The sequence below is a fragment of the Rhineura floridana genome, chromosome 22 (assembly GCF_030035675.1).
Source record: "Rhineura floridana isolate rRhiFlo1 chromosome 22, rRhiFlo1.hap2, whole genome shotgun sequence".
NCBI lineage: Eukaryota > Metazoa > Chordata > Lepidosauria > Squamata > Rhineuridae > Rhineura > Rhineura floridana.
This window is the reverse complement of record NC_084501.1, coordinates 10,922,015-10,941,168: the sequence shown is the minus strand read 5'-3', so window position 1 is coordinate 10,941,168 and position 19,154 is coordinate 10,922,015. Positions and strand designations below refer to the sequence as shown.

At 47.8% G+C, this 19,154-nt stretch overlaps 1 protein-coding gene across 1 annotated transcript in view; it reads left to right on the top strand.

The window, feature by feature from the left end:
• Nucleotides 1-18,296, top strand: part of LOC133374963 (sodium/potassium-transporting ATPase subunit alpha-2) — a 35,423-nt gene extending 17,127 nt beyond the window's left edge. Inside the window, exons 8-23 of the mRNA XM_061606341.1 lie at nucleotides 1,024-1,292; nucleotides 2,329-2,527; nucleotides 2,686-2,795; nucleotides 4,149-4,283; nucleotides 6,633-6,822; nucleotides 7,978-8,153; nucleotides 9,189-9,325; nucleotides 9,411-9,561; nucleotides 10,068-10,236; nucleotides 10,336-10,490; nucleotides 11,120-11,243; nucleotides 11,576-11,721; nucleotides 13,477-13,607; nucleotides 14,036-14,137; nucleotides 16,180-16,271; nucleotides 18,161-18,296. Coding sequence (XP_061462325.1) covers nucleotides 1,024-1,292; nucleotides 2,329-2,527; nucleotides 2,686-2,795; nucleotides 4,149-4,283; nucleotides 6,633-6,822; nucleotides 7,978-8,153; nucleotides 9,189-9,325; nucleotides 9,411-9,561; nucleotides 10,068-10,236; nucleotides 10,336-10,490; nucleotides 11,120-11,243; nucleotides 11,576-11,721; nucleotides 13,477-13,607; nucleotides 14,036-14,137; nucleotides 16,180-16,271; nucleotides 18,161-18,189 — 2,315 coding nt within the window. The 3' untranslated portion in view covers nucleotides 18,190-18,296. The remainder of the gene's footprint in view (nucleotides 1-1,023; nucleotides 1,293-2,328; nucleotides 2,528-2,685; nucleotides 2,796-4,148; nucleotides 4,284-6,632; nucleotides 6,823-7,977; nucleotides 8,154-9,188; nucleotides 9,326-9,410; nucleotides 9,562-10,067; nucleotides 10,237-10,335; nucleotides 10,491-11,119; nucleotides 11,244-11,575; nucleotides 11,722-13,476; nucleotides 13,608-14,035; nucleotides 14,138-16,179; nucleotides 16,272-18,160) is intronic.
• Nucleotides 18,297-19,154: the final 858 nt, after the last annotated feature.

Sequence of the window (19,154 nt, the reverse complement as noted above, 5' to 3'; positions counted from 1 at the left end):
GGTGTTAGATCCACCCCCCTGCCAAACTTATTATTTATCTATATGCCACTTAATGCCAAAATATGATTCTAAGCCATTGGCCAACTGATGGATCAGGAACTCACTTCCAGGATTGACCTGACCCAGTAGCTGGGTGGCAGCAAGACACTTTTTATATATATATATATATATATATAAGCTCTAACAAAATAAGAAGAAAAAGAAAAATTAAAGGGGGAAATAAAAGGACCCCCCGCCATCAGCTCACATTAAAAAATACCACGACCATTGTTATTGTAAACTTGTAGAGTTGACACCTGCCTTGTAGGTGGATTTTGAGCCTAAGTCTTCTCATTTTCATTTGTTTCCTTCGTGAATCGCTTCCCATGAAGTATCCCAAAGCTGTTGACATTACAACAAAAACTTGTATAAAATAGTTACGTATATAAAAACATTTAGAAGAATTGCATATATAAACAATTTATATATATATATATATATATATATATATATAGTTTAAAACAGCACATACATGAGATTAATTCAAATCCAATACAGATACCAAATGGGATAAAGAATTCAGAAAAGGTGTGAGGAACCTTTGGCCCTCCCGATGTGGCTGGACTGCAGCAGCCCCAGCAAACGTGGCCAGTGGGCAGAGATGATTATGGGAGTTGTAGTCTAGCAACCTCTGGAGGGCCAAATGTTTCCCACACCTGACTTAGAAGGCTTGTTTTTAACCCCAGCTGCAAACTGTGGAAAAATATCCCCTGCCTTCCCTCCCTCATAGCTCATGGGTTTTAGCACACAACCCATTAGAGAAAGATGCATCCTGCCCCCACAAAATCCAGCTGCCTCGTGCCATTTTCTGTGGGAGGAATTTAAGATCAGCCCATGGTTCTCTGTGGCAGATTGCAGAAACACCACACATGGTGTCAGGGCCTTGGGTTCACCTGGAACACCCCAGGAATTAGCGCCCTCTCCCCAATTTGGCGATAAGGTTTAAAAAAGAAGAACCCAACTCCTCCCGTTCCACCTGCACAGGTACCGCCCGGGGCATTGTCATCTCGACGGGAGACCGCACAGTGATGGGCCGCATCGCCTCCCTGGCTTCTGGCTTGGAGGTGGGCCGCACCCCCATTGCCATGGAGATCGAGCACTTCATCCGCATCATCACCGGGGTGGCCGTCTTCCTGGGCCTGTCCTTCTTCATCCTCTCCCTCATCCTCGGCTACACCTGGTTAGAGGCCGTCATCTTCCTCATTGGCATCATTGTGGCCAACGTCCCAGAAGGGCTCCTGGCAACTGTCACGGTAAGGGGCTTCCCGCATGGTCGGTCGGCTGGGTGGGGCATCTGTGTCCTTCCAGGGGTTTGGGGAAGGACCATGGATCAGTGGCAGGGCACTTGCATCGCTTGCAAAAGCACTCTGGTTCAGTCCCTGATGGCATCTCCAGGTAGGGTTGGGAATGTTTGCTGCCTGAAGTCATGGTGAACCGCTGCCAGACAGTGTAAGCAATACTGAGCAAGGTGGACTAACAGCCTGTTTCCGTATAAGGTAGCCTCCTATGTTTTATTTGCGAAAAGGCCATACCTCAGTGGTAGCTCACCTGCTTTGCATGCAGAAGGCCCTGGGTTCCATTCTCAGCAACTCCAGGTACAGCTGGGAGAGATTACTTGTCTGAAACCCTGGAAAACTGCTGCCAGTCAGTGTGGGAAATACTGAGCTAGATAGACCAAGGGTCTGGCTCAGGATACAGGCAGCTCCCGCGTTTGTTGGGCTCCAACTCTTGCCATCATTCCTGGCCGTTGGCCACACTGGCTGCAGGGGTTGCTAGGAGTTGGGAGTCCAGCAACGTCTGGGATGCATCACGTTGGCTACTCCTGTTCTAGAGTCTAGGTCAGTGGCAGGTCTCCAGGGATTGCTGGGCTGCAACTTCCAAACTGTCACGGCTTTGGGGGTGGGTTTCAGTCACAAACCGGCAGATTCAGCTTTCGCAATTAAAGTCGATTTGGTGCTCTTGCACAACAAACCCGCTTCCTTCCTCCCCCAGCCCCGACTCCCAAATGAACTTTTTGCAATAAGGAAAATGACAGGAAAATGCCCTGGAAAGCGTGGGGTAACAACTGCATCCTGCGGCATCATTTGAACTCCCCGCAAACAAGTCAGGAGGAGTGCTCAGTGGCCAGGGAGAAGAGGAGTTGCAGGCCAACAAGACCCAGAGGGCTACCTATGTTCCCCCCTCCCTGCCCTAGAGGAATGTTCCCAGAAAGGCCCCCAAGTTCACCCCCTTCGCTTGCTCTCACTTTTTGTTCCTTCTCTCTTCCCCCCCTCCCCCGCCGAACGTCAGGTGTGCTTGACCCTCACCGCCAAGCGGATGGCTCGCAAGAACTGCCTGGTGAAGAACCTGGAGGCTGTGGAGACTCTGGGCTCCACCTCAACCATCTGCTCAGACAAGACGGGCACCCTGACCCAGAACCGCATGACCGTCGCCCACATGTGGTTCGACAACCAAATCCACGAGGCAGACACCACAGAGGACCAATCCGGTGAGGGCCGTCCACCAACCACATCTCTCCCCCTTTCCACGCATGCAAAAATTGCTGTCCATGGGGATGTAGGAACAGAGTCAAGCCTTCATCGGATGCTGTTTAAGTAGTTTGCCTGAATGTTTCTCTCCTCCATCTGCCCCCGGTTCTCTCCCCAGGAGCAACCTTTGACAAGCGCTCGCCCACGTGGACAGCCCTAGCCCGAATTGCAGCCCTGTGCAACAGGGCCGTCTTCAGAGGCGGACAGGATAAGGTCCCCATCTCTAAGGTACGGTGGACTTGCCAGCAGGCAGCTTAGACCCAACATTGGGGGTGAGCATAAGAAGAACTGCCTGGCCTGCTCTGTGCAGGGCTTCCCAAAAAACATCACTGCCAAGGCCTTTCTTCCAAGGCCACCGTCACCCATGGAGATTCACCCAGTGTAACGCACTCCACAAGCCATCATTGTCAATAACTGAGGGACATCTCTCCCAGTGGAGGTTGGCCCATCTGGATGAATGAGACACTGCCTTCCGTCTGTCCCCACCTGCCCACCTTCCTATTTACAATCAATCCTGCCTGTCAGCTTCCTTCTCCTCCTCAGTCTCAGTTAGGGATGGAATCCTCTCCTTTTTTACATTTCATTTTTAAGTGTGGCCCACTAGAGGTTGTTAATGATCAGATTCCTTTTTCCTCTGCTATCTTTTCATCATTATTTTTATCTCCTCCAATTTTTTTCTTTTACTTTGCTTTTCAGAGAATTATTAATATTATAATCGCTATTTATTTACAAGGCTCCACTGATACTGATCATTATTCTGGACTCTGTAATGATTGCCTGTTTACATTCCTTTTCAAGTGCCTGGCAGAGCAGATTAAGGCAGATAATCAAGTCAATGTCTTCCCCGCTTCTGTCTGTCAGTTACAATCAGCACATCATTGACATCAGTGAAAGGGAATAAACATTTGAAGAGTTCTCATAGACAGTAGATTGATAAAAGTATAACTCACACTATCAATGATTTCAAAGCTAATTTAAAAAAAAACGAATCTGAAGAAAGAAGAAGAATGAATCAGAAACCAGGGGCAGATAGTTGCTACTTCAAAATTATCTCCGCAAAGAGAGAGAATACCAGAAATAATAATTAATCGGACGGCAAATCCGACTATTGCAACTAGCCCATCGCTAGTCTCAGTGCTGCCCCTGCAGAAATCAGGAAGGAGGATGGGGACAAAACCAGCATGAGTGGGCTCCGCCTGTTATTGGCTCTGGCTCCGCCTATTGTTGGGCTCCCTGCCTTCCGCCCCACCAGTCCCTAAGACCAAAGCTCAGCCTGAAAGAAGAGAGCACGTGGCTTCCCCCAAAGAACCCTGGGAACTGTAGTTTGTTAAAGGAACTGGCAATTGTAGCTCTATGAAGATTGAACTGCAGTTCCCAGGACTCTTGGGGGGACCCTGTGCTTTAAAGGTATATTGTGGGTGCACAGCCATAGTGAGTATTACTTCACCCATCCTTCGCCCCGCTTGGTTTAAATTGTGCTGCTACATGGAGGCTCAAAAGAGTAAATTTCCAACCAGGACACAGGGTGGAACTTTTCCCGCCGGCTTCTTGTCTTCCTTCTCTCCCCTCTTTCTTCCCCAGAGAGACACGGCCGGCGACGCATCAGAGTCTGCACTTCTGAAATGCATCGAGCTGTCCTGCGGGTCTGTCAAGAAAATGCGAGACAGGAACCCCAAAGTGTCAGAGATTCCCTTCAACTCCACCAACAAATACCAGGTCTGGGAGGAAGGGGGGAGGTGCAAGAACCAAAAGAGCCAGGGGTGTTCAGAGGTAGACTCCCTCTCAGCCTGGAGGCTCCATTTTAGCATTCCTGGCTTCAGCTGATGATTCATCCTCTGTAAATACTTTCAAGAGCCCAAGAGCTGTCTGGCTGGGCCTCTGAGAAACGCCTCTGAGAAAAGGCAACACCCTCGACTTTCACGGTTTTCAAATTATGTGTGCCCCTCTTCTTATACTGCTAGATGTTAGCGTTTTGTAAATTGTTTATAAGCCACCATGGGGACATTTTGGACTGAACAATAGTTTAAAAAACAACATAGTTTGTAAGTGAACAAAGCAATGCTTTGTTTTGGCTGAAGCTCAGAGACATCCAGTCTTCAAAGGCAGTCTTCTCAGAGCGCCATAGAGCGCTCCGGTTTTTTGCATCGTGAATTCTGCCATCAACTCTTTCTTGCCTGAATCAGCTTATTAAACCGAGTTATGAAAATGAAATGAACTGCCTTCAAGTCGATTCCGACTTATGGCGACCCTACAAATAGAGTTTTCATGGTAAGCAGTATTCAGAGGGGGTTTCCCATTGCCTCCCTCTGAGGCTGAGAGGCAGTGACTGGCCCAAGGTCACCCAGTGAGCTTCATGGCTGTGTGGGGATTCAAACCCTGGTCTCCCAGGTCGTAGTCCAACACCTTAGCCACTACACCACACTGGCTCTTAACTGCATAATGCGTAATGGCAGGGAGGATCCACTAGAGGGGGCCAGAGCTCAGCTTAATGGTGAGGAGGTCATTAGTTTTTAAAAGGACTACAGGGCAGTGGGGGGCAGTAGCATAACTAGCTTTTCATGTGCCCTGTGCAAGGTTTTATTTTTGGGGCCCTTAGGTTTTTTTTTGGGGGGGGGAATAATAATAAAACAAATATGATATAACAATTGTTTATACATAATTTTCATTTCAGCAAATCCATTTCAGGGGCCCCTTCGTCCTGGGCCCTGTGCCTGTGCACCTGCCTAGTTACGGCACTGGTGGGGGGGGAGTTTGGAAGACCCTTTAATGCCAGTTGCTGGAAACCACCGGAAGGGAGAGATGCTGTTGTGCTCATGTCCCGCTTTGGGGCTTCCCTTTGGGGCATCCCATGAGGACAGGATATGCTGGATTAGATGGGCCACAGGCCTGTTTCAGCAGCCAGGATCTTCAGGTGCTCTTTATGAGCTGCGGTGATGTTCATTGCACATCTGTGATTTCCCCTGGAGCCAGGAGGGAGACAGGCTGTCCTCACGGGGCTTTGGGATCCACTGTGAGCTCAGTCTGTTGTCACTTTGAAGCTCTGTACCCGGGTACCGAGGAGCAGGGACAGGCAGGGAGGGACAAAGTGCTGCCACCTATTTCACATCAGGGACAGGGATCACCTGGATCTCACTGAGATCATCCAGAGGAGGGCTGCTAGTTGTTCCTCTGTGTTACAGAGGCCCAAATTGCTACTGTTTCATTTATATACCGCTTACATGCCAAAATGGCTTCTAAGCGGTTTAAAAGTATAAAATCAATTATAACATGTATACATGATTAAATATGCAATAAAAGAATTCTATCAAAGCGTGAAAAACATCCGAATGACCTCAACCCTAAGTCAGGCACTGAGTGTCGCCAGACCCGTGCAGTGGAACACTCTTCCAGCAGAGATGCGGCAGGCACCCTCTCACTTTTGACTTTCAGGCCGCTCTTGAATACCTTTTTATGCTGGTTGGTCTATGCAGCTGTTTGAAGCGGAGGTTCTTTGTTTCTTGTGGTTGTTTTGTACTGTTTCTAACAATATCTTATTGCTGCACACTGCCGTGATGTCCCAGTATATAAATGGCCGTATATAAATACATTTATAAAGGAAATTGAATAAATGTTGTCATCTCCTGGGTCATTATTTTGCCAGTCCTCTACATGCCAAATAAATAAGCTTTTCTCAGAGAGACAAACCCACCAAATATGAAGCTAAGGAGAGGAAGAGGGGGAGGGACATTGCCATGCAGAAGGTTGAAACTGCCACTTCTGTTTTGAAAATTTCCAAAGCCCCCTTTTAATTATGACCAACCAAAATGTCACAAAATAGCAAGCAAGCTTTTGAGTCCAACAGTACTCTTCATCAGGCTGGATATTATGCAAAGTGGGGGGACGGGCGTGTTTGGGGGGGGGAGTGGTTTGTACTGAAGCCATAATGTCTGTGTTGGTCAAAAAGTTCATTTCTATTGTATAAGCTTAGAAAGGATACGGCTGTGGGGGCTGTCAGGAAGAGCCTCTTGCGCTCCAGGATTTACCATTGCTCAAGTGTCTTCTGACTTCTACCCCACCCCACCCCAGCTCTCCATCCACGAACTCGAAGACAAACCGAACGGCTACGTCCTGGTGATGAAGGGGGCGCCCGAGAGGATCCTGGACCGCTGCGCCACCATCCTCTTGCAAGGCCAGGAGGTGCCCCTTGACGAAGAGCTGCGAGATGCCTTTCAGAATGCCTACCTTGAGCTGGGGGGGCTGGGCGAGAGAGTGCTGGGTGAGGAGGCTGGGGGGAGGGAAAGGGGTTTGGAGGGGAGATTAGTGTGCTGGAACGATTCAGGAATCTGTGGAGGCAAGTGGGACTGCAACAAAATTGACAAGTGCAAGGTGCTGGTTTGGGTGTACACAGCCCTATACAGCTTGGGACCAGGATACCCAAAAGACCGTCTTATCCCATATATACCCAGTCGATCACTGCGCTCTGCAGGTGAGGGCCTCTTGCAGATACCATCCCATCAGGAGGTCCGTTCCACACAACATAGGAAACGGACCTTTAGTGTTGTGGCACCAACCCTTTGGAATTCCCTCCCCTTAAATATTAGACAGGCACCATCTCTGTTATCTTTTCATCCCCTACTGAAGACCTTCTTCTTCCAACAGGTCAAAAGACCTTACCCCAGCCTGTGTGTCTGCTGGAATTGCTTTTAAAGATGTTTTTAAAGCTTTAATATGCTTTAAAATCTTCCTTTTTAAAGATGTTTTTAAAGTGCTTTCAGTGTTTTTGTTTGCCACCCTGGGCTCCTTCTGGGAGGAAGCGCAGGATGTAAATTTAATAAAATAAAATAAATAAATAATCCTGCAGCATGCTCCTCTTCGGGGTTCCAGCCAGCCAGGCCCTTTGGTAGGACAAAAAGGGTTGGCGCACCAGGCCTACTTCCTCTGGGGTTGGTCCACTGGGGCATGTGGGGCCCTGCCCCACCACCCTCGGTCAGCCCTCCACCACCTGCCTGCCTTCCTTACAATCAGTCCAGGGGGAGGCCCTGGCTGTCAGTTGCCTCCTCCTTAGTCTCAGAGCTGCCCTTGCAGAACTCAGCAAGGAAGAGGAGGATGGGGGCAAAACTAGAATGACTTGGCTCCGCCTCTCCTTGGCTCAGACTCCGCCTACTGTTGTGGCTCCCTGCCTTCCGCCCCACCAGTCCCAAGGGGAGGGGCACTCCCCAAGTGTTAACAGGACACAGGACAGAACAAGACAGATAAAAGTCAGCGACATCAAAAGGCGGGATTGAGGGAGAGGGGAAGTGGGGGTACAAGCTGCAGTGAGCCACCGGCAATGGAGCTTTCTGGGAAGAGGAGGGGCCTGGCAAAGCTCTTGGCCAGGTCTCGCCCTCCCTTGACCTGTCTCCTTGACCTGTCTCCTTGACCTGACCGCTAGGCTTCTGCCAGTACAACCTCCCCGAAGACCAATTCCCCCGAGGTTTCAAGTTCGACGCGGATGAGGTCAACTTCCCCATCACCAACCTCTGCTTCGTGGGCCTCATGTCCATGATCGACCCGCCTCGAGCAGCCGTGCCAGACGCCGTGGGGAAATGCCGGAGCGCTGGGATTAAGGTAAGACAGCTGATGACCCAATGATGGGCATGGGAGGATCAGCTCAGCCTCCTGTCCCCCCTCTTCCCCCCCCAAGAAAGAGAATGTCCAGGTTCTAGTGGGTTCCTAGACAGGGATTGTCCTCTCTGCTATGCCCCCTTTCTCTGTCTGTAGGGAGGGGCAAATCTGCCATTGCACTTTCTCCAAGTTTCTCATTTTTCCATTCTTAAATTCAGTTCACCTCATTTCCATACGAGATTCAGGTTTTTTTTTTAAAGTCACAAAAATTCATCAGCATTTCCCTTAATGTACACATTTTTCAAGCAATTTCCCCTGATATGACGCATTTTTGTCTTATTCTCAATGCATTTTATCTTTCATGCAAAAAATACATGCTTTTGTTTGGTGCACATTATTTGACCGGAAAACTGCATCACAACATTTGAAGAAGTGTGAATTACAAACGGATGGCTGCTTTTACGTTTGCACATCACTTTGGGAAGCCTGAATTAGGCAGGGTTTGCATTAAAATGCGAGCTAAGGTACTACCCCTGTGTCTACCTGTCCGCAGAATAGATGGGTGCAGCCAGCGCTGCCACTGCGTCACCTGAGCCCGGGCTGTGGAAGGCCCATAGCTCAGTGGTTAGAGCCTCTGCTTTGCATCCAGAAGGCCCCAGGTTCAATCCCCAGCATCTCCAAGAAGGGCTGGGGAAAGACTCCTGTCTGATACGCTGGAGAGCCGCTGCCAGTCAGTGTGGACAGTACTAAGCTAGATGGACCCCCAAGGGTCTGACTCGGGCAAGGCACCTTCCTGTGTTCCTAGCTGTAGAAGAGTCTGTGTGTGTACAGAGCAGGGAATGACCTCCCACAACATCTAGCTCTTGACTTGAAAAATGCGTCTTGGATATGTCGGGATCCATCATGCCCCAAGTACGCTTGCAAGAGCTGTCAGACCAGACACAGTCTAAGGAAGGAGGACTCTGAATGACCAAGGATCACCCCAGGCGCAAGCGTGGGCTTTGCCCTGAATGCTGTCTGCACCCCTTTTCCCTGCAGGTGATTATGGTGACCGGCGACCACCCTATCACTGCCAAGGCCATTGCCAAAGGGGTGGGCATCATCTCCGAGGGGAACGAGACTGTGGAGGACATCGCCGCACGGCTCAACATCCCCGTCAACCAGGTCAATCCCAGGTAGGCCAGCTCTTCAGCCCACTGAGCAGTTCCACACCTGTCTCCACCACCCAGTGTCTTGCCAACGTGCTTTCTTCCATCCCAGGGAAGCTAAGGCTTGTGTGGTCCATGGCTCTGACCTCAAGGACATGACCTCCGAACACCTGGACGAGATCCTCAAGAACCACACCGAGATTGTCTTCGCCCGCACATCCCCACAGCAGAAGCTCATCATTGTGGAAGGTTGCCAGAGGCAGGTATGGAGCTGCTCTTGCCCTTGGGGGGGGGCAGACAAGGAGGAGAAGAAATGGTCCTAACCCAGCATCCCATAATTTGCATCCTTGGTCAGTTGACTGTAAATAAACCATGTTGCAATCAAAAACATCCCAGAGGACAAAGGCAACTTTACCAAGGAAGGATAGAGAATCTGTAATTTCATCTGCTTCAGAGGTGAGGAACCTCAGGCCAAAAGTGGCCCTCCAGACCACTCTGTCTGGCCCTTGAGACTCTCCCCAGCTCATATCCCCCCTCACTGGCTCGCCTCTGTGCTCCTCCTGGGAGCTTTTGCCAGGCTGGAATGTGCCCCGGAACTCTGATAATGCCTCTTGCTTTGTCACAAACATTGGCCACTTTTTGCCTCTGGCCCTGTCCAGCACTGCCATGTGGCCCCCAGGAAGTTGCCCATAGAGTTATGCGGCTCTCAGGCTGGAAGGTTTTCCCTGCCTCTGCACTACATGCTGATGACCCTTTTCCCCCCACTTAGGGGGCCATTGTAGCAGTGACGGGAGATGGGGTTAATGACTCTCCTGCCCTAAAGAAAGCTGACATTGGCATTGCCATGGGCATCGCTGGCTCCGACGTCTCTAAGCAGGCCGCGGACATGATCTTGCTCGATGACAACTTCGCCTCCATCGTGACGGGTGTGGAGGAAGGTAGGTAAAAAGGTGGCATCGAGTGGGCCAGTAGTCCCTGCCACCCCTTTTCCCCTCCTCCACATCTCCTCCTGAGCACCTCTGGTCTCCGCCTGGCAGGTCGCCTGATCTTTGACAACCTAAAGAAGTCCATCGCCTACACCCTGACCAGCAACATCCCAGAGATCACCCCTTTCCTCTTGTTCATCATCGCCAACATCCCTCTGCCCCTGGGCACCGTCACCATCTTGTGCATTGACCTGGGCACCGACATGGTGAGTGTTGCCAGAGCAGAGGGAAGGAGGGAGGGAAGGCGCCAAGGTAAATCTCCTTTCATTTGTTCAATCAGTTCATTATTGCCAACTTAACACAGGAACGTTGGAAGTGACCTTACACCATTGGGGACCACACAAAACAAGTGCTTTCCTGTGGAACTATACCTCTTCCCCTAAATGTAAAGGTCCCAGGCTATGGTCTTAGGGAACATGAGGCCAGCAACTGAAACTAAGCAGGGTCAAATCTGCACACAGAAAGGGTGAAGGGAGCCCAACAGATCTCCCCAGAGAAGATGGTGTGAAATGTCGACACGGCCACTAAAAAGGCTTGCTTCATGTACCCATCACAGGATAGAGAAGAGAGAACTCTGGAGCTGGACCTAGAGCTTAGGGAAGCTCATAGAGGAGATCCTGCTCAAATATCTTCCCTGGAAAACCCCACGTGAATACGTGGATTGCCACAAACATGCCTCTCTGGAAATAACTGTGAAAATATCTCCAGGGGGAAATGGAGCTAGCCTTAGAGTGACCCACACGCACCCAGCCTAATTGTTTGGGTTCTCATTCCCTAGGGCAGTGAGACTTGGCAAGCAATCTCACAGTCCTCAGCACCCATCCTGCTTTTTTAGGTCCCTGCCATCTCCCTGGCCTACGAGGCTGCAGAGAGCGACATTATGAAGAGGCAGCCACGGAACCCCAAGACAGACAAATTGGTGAATCAGCGCCTCATCAGCATGGCCTACGGGCAGATTGGTGAGTAAGCCTCGCCTCTGGCTGCCATCTTGAGCTCCCTCATGAAGGCTGTCAGGGCTGGAGGGTGGGGCAAGGCAGGTGGGAACAGCGACCCCCTGAGAGCAAACAGATGTTATCTCTCTCTCTCTCTCTCTCTCTCTCTCTCTCTCTCTCTCTCTCACACACACACACACACACACACACACACACACACTTCCAATTGTTGCAGATTCTGCCCTGTCACAGAAAAGGTGGACAAACCATGGAGGTGTGATGGAGTTCTCTTTCTGCGGAGAGAGAGATGCTCAGGTAATGCCTGAAAGACCTGACCACTCTACCCATCTGTCCCCCAGGTATGATCCAGGCTCTCGGCGGCTTTTTCACCTATTTTGTGATCCTGGCAGAAAACGGCTTCCTTCCCAACACTTTGTTGGGGATCCGCTTGGACTGGGATGACCGCTCCAAAAATGACCTGGAGGACAGCTACGGCCAGGAGTGGGTAAGTGGGGTGTCTCCCCCGCCCAAGGGCTAGTAGTAGCCATGGTAATCAAAGGGAATCTCTGTGTGGAGATACATTATATGCTTCTGAATGTCCAGAGACTACGGAGAAACAAGGGTGTTCCTGCACTCAGGTCCTTCCTGTGGGCTTTCCTGTTGGGGCATCTGGTTGGCCACTGCGAGAACAGGATGCTGGTCTAGATGGGCCCAACCGTAACCCTAATCCCTATTCCCTTAAATATTAGACAGGCACCATCTCTGTTATCTTTTCGGTGCCTGCTGAAGACCTTCCTCTTTCAACGAGCGTTTTGAGAAGAGACCTTATCCCAGTCTGTGTCTGTGTTGGAACTGCTTTTTGTTTTTTTGGTTTTTTTTACAATAATTTTTATTCAAATTTTCATAAAACATACAAAACAAAATCATAAAACATTCAAAGACAAAAAACAAAACAAAACAAAAATGATTAAACAAAAAAATAAAATGTTGACTTCCCATTTGTCGCAGATCAAATCAGTTATAGGTCTACAATATATAACAATCCTGTCTCTTAAATTATATTATAAAATCACTTTCCTCCAGTAGTTATCTTAATTAATCATCAAATCTCATAAACATTACTTTATTCTTTCCACAAAAAGTCAAAGAGAGGTTTCAATTCTTTAAGAAATATATCTATCAATTTTTCTCCTAATAAACATGTCGATTAATCCATCTCGTTAATAATAATAATAATCTTATTGTCATAACCATAGTCCAAATAAACATATCGATTAATCCATCTCATCAAAATCTGTTAGGTCCAATAATTTCAATAGCCATTATTCCATTATCCCTATTAATTCCATCTTCCATCTTCAATAGTCCTGTTAAGTCCAGTAATTTCAGTGTCCAATCTTCCATTATCAGTATTCCATAATAATCTTGCTGTCATAACCATAGTCATATAATAATATATGATATAAGATATAATATCTCTGAAATTTAATGTTATCTCTGGTTTAACGTTATCTCTGAAGAAATTAATGAAGATATTAGAGATAAAGTTATCAATGGCTTGGATAATCTTCTGGACTGGAATGACGTGATGGAGCTTGATATAGAGAAAATCTATGGAATTAACTGCAGCCATGTGACAATGGAAAAACTCTCAAGAGATGAGCCAGTGCATTTTGTAAAAAAGAAGAACAGAGATATGACTTTACAACAATATTTCAGCAACTTATTCAGAATTGATGGCAAGAAAATATTTGGGATAGAGGAAATTCCCATCAGACTCTTGTTGCAACTGCTTTTAAAGATTTGTTAAGATTTTTTTTTTTTTAAGTTTTAAAGATGTTTTCTTTTTGAGATTCTTTAAAGATGATTTTAAAGATCTTTTTTAGTGTATTTTATTGCTTGTTGTTTGCTGCCCTGGGCTCCAAATTTAATGATAGATTGGCTGGCTGGCTGGCTGGCTGGCTGGCTGGCTGGCTGGCTGGCTGGCTGGCTGGATGGATGGATGGATGGATGGATGGATGGAAGAAAGGAAGGAAGGAAAGAAGGAAGGAAGGAAGGAAGGAAGGAAGGAAGGAAGGAAGGAAGGAAGGAAGGAAGGAACTGGTGAGCCATGCTGGAAGCAGAACATTGGACAAGGTGGACCACTGGCCCTATCCAGCTGGGCTCCCCTTATTACAGCTTTGCTCTTTCCCACAAAGAACATGGAAGGCACAAATGTTCCTGCCCGGTGAGTGTCTCTTGTGCTTTCCTCTGTCTGCAGACCTACGAGCAGCGGAAGGTGGTGGAGTTCACCTGCCACACAGCCTTCTTTGCCAGCATTGTGGTGGTGCAATGGGCTGACCTCATCATCTGCAAGACCAGGAGGAACTCCGTCTTCCAGCAGGGCATGAAGTAAGTAAGTCCCGGCCCCTTCCCTGGGCTCCTACTGGGAGGAAGGGTGGGATATAAATCTAATAATAAAATAAATTAAATAATAATAAATGCATCTTCTGCCAAAAGACGTTATTCGTCTTGCTGACCACTGTGGCAAAACGGCATTAACTTGCATAATTAATTACATTAATTACATTGTCACTATGTTATTCCACAGGGCAAACAAAACACAAGCAAAAGGAGGGGGGATAGAGCCATCAATTATGTACTGTTTGCAGACTGAAAGCAACAACAGTGAATAACGATCACATTTGCTGGGTTGATTTCCATTCTGGACTTGGGATGATGAAGCAAACATTGGCAATTTCTGTTCCTGTTTACATCTTCGTCTGAACTCACCGACATTCCTACTTGCGACTCTCGCTCTCTTTTTTCCCCACCTCCAGGAACAAGATCCTGATCTTTGGCCTTCTTGAAGAAACGGCCTTGGCTGCCTTCCTGTCGTACTGCCCTGGAATGGGTGTGGCTTTGCGCATGTACCCGCTCAAGTGAGTGATTTGCCCAGGGCTGGTTGGTGGGTTGGTGGATAGCAACCCCATGGAGGGCCATTCTAGGCTTCGCCTCTTCCCCCTGTCTCTATGTCATGGGGAGATAAACCACAGACTTGTGGGATCTACTAGAGCCCCAATATTCACCCACTAAAGTCACTTCGAATTAATAAAGAACTCTGAGCTCAGGAATTTGTTTTGGTACCAGAACTAAACAGAGCTCAACAGTCCCTCCACTAGCGATGGAATCGGTTGGCCAGTGCCAGTTCAAAAGGATTACATTGACCTAACAAGCCTATATCGACTTGAGTTAGTTCTTTGTCTGCTAGCCCCTGTTTTTAACCAATCCATTTTTTCCCCTTGCAAAAAATATTGATATTAGTATCAATATTTTTAAAGGAAATATTGATAAATGAAAGTAAATGTTGATAAATGACAGGAAATGTTGATAAAATTCTTGTTCTTAATATAAATATTTTACATGCATTTTCAAAAATAGTTGCAGAAAATTGCTACATAAAACTCCGATCCACAACAATAGAGAATAAGCAAATGAATGGGAAATTTGGCACCATACCCAAGATGGGCAGAATTGTAGCCCTTCCACACATAAAAATCCATTCCTGCTTACCCCAAACTTTGTTTTGACAAGTTCGAGAGTCAGTCTATTGCAAACCACCAGAGATCTGCCAGTGTGCACAGATCTGTCTTGTGCTCACCCCTGCGTAGAGCCAATTTTCTGGTGACATACATGTTAATACTTAAGAGTCCTTTGGAGATGCCCAGCTCTTGAATGATCGTTGGTTGGCCCTGCCTAGGGATGGAGGGGGAGGAATTTGATTCAGTACACATTTTAATGCAAACCTATCTAATGTACACCAGACAAATGCAGCCATCCCTCGAAATTCACACTTCTCTGAATTTTGCAGTGCAGTTCTTCAGCCAAGTAATGTGTACAAAAATGCAAATGTGAGGATAAAATGTGCATTAAAATGTATATATTGGTTAAAATGAGATACGAAAATGTGTTATCTCGAGGTGAACGGTATATAAAAAGTGTTTATTATGAGAAATTTACACTGAGATGCAGATGAATTGTCTTTTTTTAAAAAAAATGCAAACGGATGTGGGAACGTGAAGAACAAAAAATAGGAAAGACGAGAAACTGAATCCTGAAATGGACCGATTTGCCCCTCCCTAGACATCCTGCCTAGCACATGTTCTGCAGCTAAATCCTCTGCAGTGCCCACTTCAGTCTGCGAATCCCCTGAAGATTCAAGTTCTTCATACACCCCAACCTGCCAAGCTCTGCCAGTGCCCACAATCGCTTGTGACTCCATTCCCAGACACTCCTGTCCCAACTGGTGCTGTTTTTTTTTTTTTGCGGGTATCTTCTGCAACATGTCATTGATGCAACAATAGTGCATTAGTGGTGGACCATTCGCACATCATTCCTCTTTATTCATTGTTCTGGGGTCCTTCCCTAATGTTCCCACGTTATTACTGTCTGGAGAGGACCTCTTGCGCTATAGGACCATAAAAGCAGGACAAAAAAACAAACCCCGGGAGATTTGTGGTACAAAAACGACAGAATTTCAGCAGGAAGTTACGGGACATGCACTGATTGGAAACGAACCTGTATGTGCCCACCCCAAACCTTTTGCAGGTGCAAGCAGTGTTGAAAGTGGGAAATCGCGTTGAATTGCCCTGACACCATCATGAGCACAAATCATCATGAATGCACAACAAGAAGGATGTCTGGAGGGGCCCATAGTTTGCCATCCTACATCCAACTTCCCGTCCCATGGGCAGTTACGGCACACTCTTTAGGCTGGCATTTGCCAACCTGCCACCCGGCAGCCGTTTTGGACTACAACTCCCATCAGCCCCAGCCAGGATGCTGCGGCTGATGGGAACCACAGCCCAAACATCTGGAGGGCACCAGGTTGGCGATGAGGGCTGCTGTAGGCCAGCCTCCCTGCTGCCGATTCCCTGTTCCTTGGCCTCTTCAAAGCACTTCCGTCCTTCCTGTTCCTTTGCAGGGTCACCTGGTGGTTCTGCGCTTTCCCGTACAGCCTGCTCATCTTCGTCTACGATGAAGTTAGGAAGCTCCTTATACGCCGCTACCCCGGTGGTGAGTATCTCGCCCTCTGGTGTCCCCACAACACACACACTGCCCTCGACCCAAGTGTGTATGGGGGGGGCAGGCAGGGAGACCTTTGCCCTTTGGACAGCAGTTGGCTTATAGGCTACGCATGCAAGCCTGGAAAAGGCAAACTAAACTTTGGGGGAGAACAGCCATAGCTCAGTGGCCGACCAACTGCTTTTCATGCAGAGGGCCAATGTTCCATCCCCAGCAGCATCTCTAGGTAGGGCTGGTGGGATTCCCTGCCTGCAACCCTGCAGAGCTGCTGCCAGTCAGTGTAGCCAGTACCAGTGGTCTGACTTGGTATAAGGAAGCTTCCTATTTCATTAAAAAAAAAATTGTTTAGACTCCTGAGGCCTAGAATACTGCTTTATTTTTAAGGGAAGGGCTGCAGCTCAGAGCACCTGCTTTGCATGCAGAACGTCCCAGGTCCAGTCTTCAGCATCTCCAGGGAGAGCTGGGAGAGACTCCTGTTCTGAAACTCTGGAGAGCTGCTAGACAACAGAGAGAGAGAGTAGACAACACTGAGCTAAATGGAGCAAAGGTCCAACTTGGTATACGGCAGCTTCCAGTGTGTGCCGGTGATATCAGAAGAACCCTTCATCAGCGGGACCAGGCCAAAGGGGGCCCATCTAGTCCAGCATCCTGTTCTCAAAGTGGCCAGCTAGATGCCTCTTCTGGGAAGGCCCCCAGGAGGACCCAAAGGGCACTAGCGCTCCCTTTCACTCTTTCCCCCTTTTACTCAGAGAGCCAGTGTGGTGTAGTGGTTAAGGTGTTGGACTACGACCTGGGAGACCAGGGTTCGAATCCCCACACAGCCATGAAGCTCACTGGGTGACCTTGGGCCAGTCACTGCCTCTCAGCCTCAGAGGAAGGCAATGGGAAACCCCCTCTGAATACCGCTTACCATGAAAACCTTATTCATAGGATCACCATAAGTCGGGATCGACTTGAAGGCAGTCCATTTCCATTTTCAACCGGTACTCAGGGAGACACAGTCCTCCAGAGCTGGCCAAATGATTCACATCCCATTCTGGAGCAGAATTGACTGAGGCTGGCCAAGGTTCAAAGTAAACACGGCCCTCTTTTACAAAAGCATGTTGCCCTGAGCAGGCCCCCTTCAGCACAAGCACCTCTGAAATCACTGGGACCTCTTTCCAAGTAAATCAGGGTGGCAAATAGTGGGATTTGTTTTTAACTTTTAAAAACCAGTCAGTTCCTGACAGTCTGTGCTGTTATTGCACATATGTTTGGGGTCTCTTACTCTAAAAATGACACTCTACTCCATTCAGTCAGGAAAATGCTTCTCTGTATGCAGAACCCAGCCATTGGTAACTGATTGCGCATACTGTGAAGACGGCATTCTGTCACATTCAGCAGCAAACCCAAATGTGCACATCCATCTTTCCAGGGGTTAGAGTTCAAAACTGGCAGTTCCTGCAAGTTTTTTTTAATTGCTGTTTTTAAGTACAGTACTAGCAGCCTCATACTCAGCATTGCTTGGGAACGCTAAGAAACCAAAAAAAAAAAAGCAGAGCGGCTTTAAAACCAGTGGTTAAAATGAGTACAGTTTTGAAATGTCCAGTCCGCCATCTTGATTCATAATGATGTCCAATTGTATCCAGACAGAGAGATCAAAAATCTGCTGCTTAATCACAGGAACCATCATGCAAAAATTTGGTTACGATATCAGAAGAGGTGTCCAAAGGCAAACAAACACACAAACAACTTTCTAAAATACTGATAATCATTGTTTGATCCTGACGCCAGTTGCTCCATGGGCTATGTAGCCCTGGAGGGCAGAAACCATGTCTCTCCTTTCCGCACCGCCTTCAACGCACACACACTAACCTCTCTCTTCTCTCTTCCTTTACCAGGCTGGGTGGAGAAAGAGACCTATTACTAAGCCAGCAAACCAAGCTGAACCTCCATCTTGGAAGCCACCCCTTACAACTCGTAGTCAAAGAAAGATGATGTAGTCGGAAAGATGCAATAAAATTAATTTAACCTGTTCTCCACGCTGCCTTGCTGTCGGTTCACAAGAACAGCCACAGCTGGACCTGGAAAGCAGAGAGCCTGCTCCCAACCCTCTTGTGAGCTGGAAGAAGGCGCAATAAGTCCCTGGGTTACACCAAATAAAATTAATATGGCAGATGTGGAGCAAACATATGGGAGAGGGTCCTGCGGAACAGCGATGGGCCTTGCAAAAATAAAGTTTACTTTTTGTGTCCTTTTACATACAGGGTGTTAAAATCCTCTTAGGATGGGCATGTCCACAGCATAAATCTGAGGCATGGGGAAAGGGGAATTGTAAGCCTCTGGTTGTGACTCTTGTATGGCACTGTGGGGGAAAGGGATGTGCCCAATAGGTTGCGGAAAGATACAAAGTTTACTGGGGCTGCGTACGCACCATACCCTTTAAAGCACATGGCTTCCCCCAGAGAATCCTAGGAACTGTTAACTTGTTAAGGGTGCTCTGCAAGGGGTAAAGTAGTAGTTGTTGTTATGTGCCTTCAAGTCGATTACGACTTATGGTGACCCTATGAATCTGTGACCTCCAATAGCATCTGTCATGAACCACCCTGTTCCAATCTTATAAATTCAGGTCTGTGGCTTCCTTTGTGGAATCAATCCATCTCTTGTTTGGCTTTCTTCTTTTTCTACTCCCTTCTGTTTTTGTCAGCATTGTCTTTTCTAGTGAATCGTGTCTTCTCATGATGTGTCCAAAGTATGATAACCTCAGCTTCATCATTTTAGCTTCTAGTGACAGTTCTGGTTTAATTTGTTCTGACACCCAATTATTTGTCTTTTTCACAATCCATGGTATGTGCAAAGCTCTCCTCCAGCACCACATTTCAAATGAGTTGATTT